The following is a 9280-nucleotide window of genomic DNA, read 5'->3' as shown; positions in this document are numbered from 1 at the left end:
ACTATTTTTGGCTGGTGAAGAGTTTTCGGAAGGAGTACACTCGGCGCCTCCGTAGTACAACGGAATCACACGCACATTGTTCTCCCTGGTATACCGACCGTCACAGCCAACACCCAGAGAATTTACCATGAGTTCAGCTTGTTTACTTCCATCTGGAGGATGCATGGCATGAACGAGGTGTACAAAAGCCGCGCAAAATGGTCCGCATGTGTCGGTCACGTCCCCCTCAACGAAAAGAAATGAGTAATGAATGCCTATAACTTTTCTGTTTTAGTAAAGCGTACTTGATCTCTACCTGTAGACGGAAATCGTCCACGGGCTATTTGATGTAACGTGGCGACAATAACCGTCATGACCCTACATGATCGTACCTGGAGATGCTAGCTCTGTATGCTCGCACCGACGATCCCCCTTGGGCCAAGAGCCCTGCTTCCACAACACTGCAGTCCGCTACCATTACACAATAGGCCCCCAAGCACCAATCCTCTTCAAACACCATCGCAAGCAAAGCGGGTATATAGAACAATGACGAAGCGAAATGCACAGCAGATGTGCTGGTAAACGCGAAACGTTGGATCTGACCCTCCAGAACCTCCGCAAGTTCCAAAGAGCGCTACGCTCGCCAAATGAGGCAGCTTCCCAGGATTGAAAACAAAAACGGCTGAGCTGTTGCGACAGAGGGTGCAAACACACCTCCCACGGAGTACCCGCGGGATGTAGACTCGCGGCTTTGAACAGCCATACATAATGGAAGCCGTCTATGTACAGATAGAGGCCCGCGATATGTACGGGTATTGCGTCCAGAGGCCGAGCTCGGAACCAGACCTGCTTTAGATTGGGGGCCGAGGATCCATGCAGGAAAAACACATGGTTGGGTACCAAACGCCGTAGACAATGCCGAACCAAAACACAAAGGCCTTCATCGAGACATTATTGCGAACAGATGCAGTGTTGAGTCGTAATCATAAACCGCTCTCAGGACCCCGTCGTGGTTGTGTACGGCTGTGCGCTCGACGCGGTTTCCGTAGACCCGTCTCCCTCGATTGTCCTCCTCCAGTGCTCAGGAAGACACACGCACACGAGGGGGAACGCCTTGATTTCGCCGCTGGCTGGCGGTGAGGGATCTTGGACCCTGCCGGATGTGTTCGAGACGCCACTGTCTCGCTGAGCCTGTCGACGAGCTTCCCACTGCTCGGCACGTTCGTCTACCATGACACCCGTGGCCCAGCCATCGTCCCAGATGCCCACAACCTTGATCATGTCACCGCGCTCCAGAGTGAATTCGTCGGCAGCTCGTGGCTGGTACGCCCACAGGACAGCAACGCGGTCACCAGGATGAATATCATCTTGAGAGTAGTAGTCCTTGAAGAAGGGCAGCTGCTCGGACTGCTGGCTCGTCATTCCTTGGGGAGAAGACATGCCCGCACTGGTGGGGGACTGCGCGTCTTCGACGCCCAGCGCGGAACTGCTGGAAAGCGAGCCGTTCCTTCTTAAAGTCGTCGGGGGTGGCCTGAGCACCCCTGTAGCCCCACGATCAGACTCGGGGCTCTCGCCAAACCCATCAGAGGACGAATGGTCGTCGCCTCGCCTCCTGCTGCTTCCAACATAACCTGCCACCGTTCCGCCTCGAGAGGAACTTGCGATGTCCCGGCGTGTGTGGTGAGACGGGGCATCGCCGGAGTGTCCTTCCAGTGCCGACATTCGGGCAATTCGCCCACCAGGGAGAATCTCGAAGCCAGGTGGAGCACCGGCCTGCGCCATTTGGGTCGACGCTGTTCCTTGCCGAGCTGGTGACGGCTGGTTGAATATGCTTGAGGCAGGCAGGGTACGGCGCCTCCTGGCGTAAACGATACACCCAAAAATTATGGCGGCGAGAAGGGCGGCTCCCAAAACAGAGCCAATGACGATGCCAGCAATCTGGCCCCCAGAAAGACCTTGGCCGGCTGCGGCTTCGGCTCCGGGATCGTTCGTAGCAGAAGGGAACGCCGTCGCCGTCACCGTCGGCAGGGTGATTGGCGTAATTGTTGGCAGGACAACGCCAGCACAGCGAGTCTCGGCGTCGGCCTGGTAGCAGCAAGTATCAGTCGAATTGATACCGCCCGCGGCGCAATAGGAACACAGCCCTATTGTGCTGTTTCCATATCCACAGTTTTCGGGCTCGTTGTCGACGCCCCGGATGCAGTCCCTGCTAGATAGCGCGTTGGCTGGCAGGGCGCAGTTGGTGAAATCGGCCCGGATCTGTGACTGCGCATTGCTGCCGGGACTGGCACAGAGATTGCTGTCACCCACAACATACGCCTCGGCTTGCGCAAATTGGGCCTAGAGGTGAAGTTAGCCGCAGAACAGAGACTGGCAGTGAAGAAAGTCACTACGCACGCATGTCTCGGCGCACACCGGGCGAGAATCCTCCTGACGGAGATTGCAGCTCTGGATGGAATTCTGGACAAGATCATTACATATTACGGTCGTCGTGAAGCGCGCATAAAAATCAGTGGTGTTGGTGAGGTCGATGCTGCTACAGCCAAGCAGGATGGAGTATCTGTGGAACTGTCAGTCTAATCTAATCCCCGGCGTTTGGTTTTCCTCATGATACTAACTTCTCTCGCACGTAGTCAGTTTCTACGTACGATTTCAAAAGCTCATCGAACGTATGAACGTTCGAAGCGAAGCTTAGGAAAGGGCTGGGCGGTAAGAATTAGCTTCGAACTTGAAAGAACCATAGGCGCAAGTTGACATACTAGCGCCCCACCAAGTGACTATCTGTTGTTGACACGGAAGACGAGTTGAAGGCAGAGCATGTCTTGGAACCCCTAAGCGAAATGCACGCGGCCATTGTCGAAGGAGCGGTCGACAAGAGGAAGAAGAGTATCTCTCTCGTTCTGAGACGACTCGTCGGCCTCCTTCCGGAGAGCACTTGGGGACTTGTCATCCCCTCGTCCCCAGCCAGCCTTTCCCCAATCGCCGCGTCGCTGAGCGACCAGTGGCCGCTTATGGTCCTGGAACGGTTTTCCGTTTGTTGTGTCACCGTGCGCCCGTATTCATGATCGTTCTCGAGTCCTCTCATGGCTCATGGCGTTTGGAGCGCGGTGAATTGGGCGAGAGGCCTTCAAGGTAACAGGCGATTTCGGGCTTGCTGATGTACCTTGAGCCACGTGCTACGCCAATGCCGACAGCAATCTTGCTGGGTTGAGAAATAGTAAGCTATTTGGCGTTACACACCAGTGTCTTGACGCCGTCGAGGGCTGACAGCACGAGTCGTGATGCGAATACTGGCCGCCGAAATGAGTGGCAGAAACCGAGGTCGGGACAAGGGCTCAGCTGGGCAGCGTTGCACATATATGCAGGCCAGCGGCAACGGGAGTGGGAGTCGCTCTTGTCGTTTATGGTGTGCTGCAGCCGTGGTCGCACTGGAGTGGACACACCAACAAAAACAACTCCAGTGCTTGGGAAGACGCCGGGGTAGGAACGGCCGGTGCGTGGACTCGCGTCCGATGGGAAGGAGCGACCGTGGCTAGCAGGTTCAAGTCCCGAGTGAGGGACTAATACCAGCAATTGATGGCGGAGACAAAAAAGGGCGATCTGAAAAGAGCGGCAGAAACGAGCGAAAGAAACCAAAACGTCGGTTCTGGTGGTGTGCGGACCGTGGGGTCCAGTTTCACGCCCCTCACGACTGGGAAAGAAAAAGGGAGTCAAGAGAATTGATGAGAAGAGAGACGGAGGTGAGCGGTTTGGGTGAGGTCAAACAAAACAGAAGGGGAGATTGGTGCAAGACCCACGCCCAATTTCGCTTGCTGTTAAGGTGCATCTGGAAGCCCTCATGCCCCATGTGGCTTAGAACCATCACGACTAACAAGGGGATGATTTGCTTGGACCCCTGTCCGGCATGTTCGTTTTTCTCGACAGCTCGAAGATAAAAGATCAAGCTCTAGCTGCGCAATGCAGGGGCGCAGAACTATCGAAGTACGAAGTCGGCCAAGCGAAAGCAAAACGAGGGCAAAGAGAAACGTGGAATGGCGGGAGGGAGAAACGCAACTAGGGCATTGCGATATAGCTCTGGCTGTCTTAAGATTTGCCTGCATCAATGCCTTCCTTCGCAAGACAACGAACACTTAGACAGCAGGTACTGCAGCCTTGGTACAATACATAAGGTATTCTTCTCCTACTTTCTATTGCTTGACACTTTCCAACGAGGTAGATATCCCAGCAATTACTACCTTACGGTATGCATTTTACACATGTAAAGCTCAAGACGAACTGTCTGCTATCCCACTACCGCCGTGGCCTGTCATCTTGATGACAGCTCTCGGCGCCCCCTTCCCATTTCCTATGGGTCAAGCTGTACTGTACGCACAGACGAAACAGTAACTTAACTGAGCGGAAAGCAATTCTCTCTGTCGGCCATTATAGGGTCGAAGACGCAATTCATGCATAACTAGTGTGCACTAGCATCTCATCTGGAGCATTTACTTGAAGATTGAATTGCTCTCGTCCTTTCTAACTGGGCTATAGTATGTGTGAATGATCATATCACGAACGCGTCGGGATAGCTTGGGCCAGCTTGAACTCAAACTACGTAGTGTAAACGGGTCAAGGACTGCCTGTTCTGATGATGGGTCCAGCACCACGTTTCGGACCCAGCCCTGAGAAACTGCTGACCTCAGGCCTCAGGGTCCCCGGTCCACCTACCCAAAGCCTTCGTCCCCGCCGCTCCCGTCCGAAACCCCACCCCATCTTTGCTCAAAACCCAACTCCCGCACTCACGTCCTCCAGCAGACGATGCTTGTCACGGGCGGGAGTGAGGTGCAGAATAATATACTTAAGCGCCTCGTTGATGCTGGTGTGGTCAACTGGGTGAACTTGAGTGGTTGAATGAACGCCATGCATCGGGATAAGGCCCCTCCAGCCGCGGGTTTCTCCAACCGAATACGGATACCACAATCGGTAAAGAGTTATTATTGGCATAGCGAGCATCGCTGCGAAGCCCTACACCAGAGACCGATCACCCACGGCTCGGAGGGCACATCACTGGCGCCCCAAACAGTCCCGTCCGTGGGACACCACGCCGATTGCCGATCCAGCCCGTTTGTATGACTATATTTACAGTAGCTATGCATTCATACATAATGTAAGTATAGTTCCGCTCAGACCTCTTTGCCTACATTCAACATCTCCCAACGTACAGCCCGCCCGACTGGCTGAGCAACCGCCGGGACTGCTGCAATGCGATATGAGGTACGGAGTAATGCCAACACTTAACCACGGCCGAGGCATTACCTTTTGTTGTCAGGCCATGACCACCGAGAACAAAGTGCGGACGGAGGCTCCCGCGGCTGTCGAGTCGTATCTCGTCTCACTTTACCTGCAACAACCGCTGTCTTGACGTTATGACAAGCAGACAGAGCACCGCAGTGTGCCAGCGCGCCGGAACTTTTACCATGAATAGTAGCGCGGGCCCGCGTTTCCACGCGTTTTAACCACTGCCGCTGTCTGTCTGGGAGACACAATACTTGGAACATGGTCAAACAACTCTGTTCTCAAGAATCAAGACACTCCGCCCTTCACCACTTGCCAGGGGTCTCAAAAGTCCGGCTGTCCCGTGCCGCAGCTCACCGGGAAATTTATGCGGCCCCGTTACCCTCAAACCATTACCACACCCCGTCCCGGGATTGCCTAGAAGAGCCAGGCACATGTTCATGCGAACGAACTGTGTATGCTCATCGTGAACCAGGAAACAACAAACGCTTCCCCAAACGACCCCGAGGTCTTGGCTGGCGATCTGTGTCTCTTGTCAATGCCGACACGTCCCGCACCGCCAAACGTCTTGTTAGAGCCAGACCCTACTCAACATAGGCCTGGGGACGAGCAGACCGGGTCCCGAAAGACCGCCTATGTTCATCGCTGGTTTGGAACTCTATTTCCCGGTGGTGAAATGAAAAGCGAGGATCACCAGAATTGATCTAACCAAGATAATTGTCTACGAAGACTGGTATTACTCCTGCGGCACTGCCTGACTACAGAGATTTTGTCCCGCTCGGCTTTTCATTGAATATATATATCCTTGAAAATTGTTTTCTGGGCATGAGGAGCTCAGCATGAGGCAGGGGAAACGGAAAGCAACCACACTTTTACAACCAGCCGTGTTTCCACTCATCGTCGTCTTCGCCGTATAACTCGCGCTGTTGAGCACCACCATCGCCGTTAGCATTTCCAAGCCCTCTCGAGACGAAGATCCGCGCAGTAATAGTGATCATACGTACCAAAGCCCTCGCCATCCAAGCCAGGTCTGCATCTCTCGCCAAACTGTTCCTCGCGCTCGGCCCTTCCACAATCGAGCTCCTCCTACTCGCCTCAGCGCCGACGCGAGCACTCTTTTCACTCCTGCTGCTGCTGTCCGGGTTGATCGACCTGACCGTCGTCCAACCGGGCTCACCACCACCCCTAGCCTTTCCACCACCAAAAAGATACGACCTCCTAATATCAGCCGCCGCCGCAGCAGCAGCAGCGATAGCCGCCGCCTCGGGCCCAAAATCCTGGCAGGAATAGTGACCCGGCGCGGAGCTCCCGTCAGGAACATGGAACCGCTTGTCGAACCTCCCCAAGGCGTACGTAAACACCACGACCAGTTCCACCCCGAAGTTGAACCCATAGTAGCAAGGCCGGGCATGGTACCAGGCCGGATCGTTGAGGGGGCGCGCCGGTAAGTAGGCCGTGACGGCGCGGAAGGTGGCGCCCGCTGCCAGCAGCGCCGCGGCCGCCGTCAGCAGGACGACTTTTGTGCGGAAGGGCCCCTGGCCGAACTTGTCCAGCCTCGTGCGCCGCGGCGCCACCACGGCCGCCATCACCAGCGGCACGGGCAGGAGCGCGTAGGCCGCCAGGTACGTCGCGCAAAACAGCTGCACGCGCCGGTCGATCAATTTGGTATACCGATCCCTTGTGAGGGCGGCTTGCACGGTGACAGTCACAACCATGGCGAGCACAATTCCCGCACTGCCGAAAAGCGTCCAAAACGCCGCCGTGACAGAGGTCTTCCACCCAGACAGGGGGTGGTAGGCACGGAAAATGCGCTGGGCAAAGACGAGGTTGGTGACGTAGAGGATGAGGACTCCGGCGGCGGTGAAGACGTTTGCGGCGAGGGCGAGCCGAGCGTTGCGTGGATAGCACGCCCACGCGATGCGCAGGCTCAGCGCTACCACCCGGGCCATGCAGAAACCAAAGACGAGGACGGAAAAAATGAACTTGTACCGCCGCCGCCGGTTGCGCTGGAACAGCGTCATGTTGGCCGCTGCTCCGGCTAGGAAGAGGCCCAGCAGCGCCGCCGAGATGGGCACGTCCGGCAGGAGAGATGGGATCCCCCCGATTTGTGCTGTTGTGGCTAGGTAAGGCGGTCCTGATCCTGCGCCTGCTCCTGTGGCGGGAAGCGTCGGGGGCTGAAGTGGGAGTGGATATATTATGCCCGGGTTAGAAAGGGGCTGTTTGTTTATTGCCGGGAAGGGCAGGGAGGTGTTGCTGTAGTGGTGGGATAGGGGGACAATGAGTGCTAGGAGGAATAGGGGGCGACCCCTGGAGGGACTCAAGGACTCAAGAACGCAATAGGAAAGTTCAAAACATTACCTCTGACACTTCCGCAGCAACAATACCCGTTCCGAGAGTAGTCGGCGGCGAGCCGGAAGTAGTAGGAGTGTATTCAGACATCCTCTCTTCTCGTACCGTCGCTCGGCAAAGGGATCGAGGTATGCCAGTCCAGAGTTGCAAGGAGGAAAAGGGAGAATGGGAACTGTATTCTGGATGAAATGCTACAAACTGGCAAACTTAGAATACGCGCTCGGCGGGTTGAGAAGCAGGTGAGCCAGCACGCGGACATGAAGTCGAGAAGGAGATCAGAATGTGGCCTCGAGGAAGTCACTTCCCTTTCCCTTCCTTTCTTTACCTTAGCTTCTTTGCTTGCTTCCCCCGAAGAAAGGGTAAGGCAGTCAAGCGCCTGATAGCGAGCAGCAGATATCGAGCTCCCCGAGAAGCCCGGCGGCATGGGGCAGGTCTGCGTTATCGACCAACGTCACCCGCAGCAGAGCCAGATTCCAGTCCTGTTGAGATGAAAGAAAAGAGAGCAGGACCAAAGCATTTGTTCTCCAGTTCCCTCCGATCCAGCGTGCTTTTTGTTCGAACTCTGTCGCAAAAGCCTATGTTCCCCGTGACTTACAGTATCAACTCAGGGGCTGTGTGCATGTGAGAGCTGGTCACGATATACCGGTACTTGCAACCCCGATTACCTGTACCTTCAAGTTACTCCCCTCGCTCATCATTCTTCTCTCCCTCTTTCCGCCCCCTTTTAGGCCGTGAAACCGTAACTAGTTTCCCCTCCAGCAGGTTTGTAGGTATTGTTTGGATCATATCCAACTCCAGCAGACCCGGGTGGGCCAACTCTAATCATGGCATCGCCCTGGCGGGTGCCCAAAGAACCAGCTTGAGGGATCCAGAGTTAGGTGGCCAAGCTAAGTACCTACCTAGATACTCAACCCAAACCTTGACGCACCACAGATGTAGCTAACACTGTCGGTGCTTGGCAAGTGGTCAGCAACGCGCATGCCTTTTCGTCATCTGTCTGTTTTAAACTTCAGCCCAGGCCTACCGGTAGTACCTTACCCTAGTCGGCCGTCGTCAGGTGTGGAAGGATCTCGCTGGCTACAGTACCTTCAGCAAGCCCTCAGAGAGCAAGATGCTTGCCTCACTTTCCCATGACTGTAGACCTCTGAAGAGCCCAGAGATTGGGCCGGTCTGGCTCTTATAAAGAGGCTAGACCTTACACCTTACGCTTCCCTTCCAATGGGGCAAAGCATATGAGCGACAGAGACCGGATGTCCATGTGTCCAAGGTCCAATACCCTCATCCCATGATCGTGAAGAGGATAGCATCAGGGGCCAGCCCTCGAACTTTGCCTTCCCCTTCCACCACCTTGTCCGTCCAACGCCTACATCCTACCTACCTACTCATCCCATATACATAACAAGTTTGCATAGAAGGTATGACACAGCCCTCAAATTCAAATGATACCTCGCTGCCTTGGCTCGCTGGATCACAGCATACCAACTCTAGACGTCCAGACAGACAAACACAGATTCGCATTCGCATTAGTAGGTAGGTAGGAGAAACAGCCTCCGCGTGCCATGTCTAGCCGGATCTTTTGTCCCAAACCCACTCACAGCGGCGGACGAGAGCAGTAGGTAATCTAACAAAAATGCGGTAGTAAGCGCCCAGCTTTGTGTCCTATTCCTAATGGATCGTT

At 55.1% G+C, this 9280-nt stretch overlaps 2 protein-coding genes across 2 annotated transcripts; both read right to left on the bottom strand.

Annotated features, from left to right (window-relative positions):
- Nucleotides 1-975: 975 nt before the first annotated feature.
- On the bottom strand, nt 976-3064 carry N656DRAFT_791530 (uncharacterized protein; the record flags this gene model as incomplete). Its single annotated transcript, XM_064816983.1, has 4 exons — nt 976-2319; nt 2377-2539; nt 2598-2681; nt 2739-3064. 4 exons carry the CDS (start codon nt 3062-3064, stop codon nt 976-978), a joined length of 1917 nt encoding a protein of 638 aa, XP_064667575.1.
- A 3061-nt stretch (nt 3065-6125) lies between these two features.
- On the bottom strand, nt 6126-7388 carry N656DRAFT_715049 (uncharacterized protein; the record flags this gene model as incomplete). The annotated part of the gene is made up of 2 exons (XM_064812023.1): nt 6126-6405; nt 6469-7388. Coding segments are annotated over 2 exons (1200 nt in total), but the record flags the coding sequence as incomplete, so codon positions are not given.
- Between the last annotated feature and the right edge of the window lie 1892 nt (nt 7389-9280).

The sequence above is a fragment of the Canariomyces notabilis genome (assembly GCF_033297395.1).
Source record: "Canariomyces notabilis strain CBS 508.74 unplaced genomic scaffold N656scaffold_22, whole genome shotgun sequence".
Classification (NCBI taxonomy): Eukaryota; Fungi; Ascomycota; class Sordariomycetes; order Sordariales; family Chaetomiaceae; genus Canariomyces; species Canariomyces notabilis.
This window is presented reverse-complemented; position numbering and strand designations above follow the sequence as displayed.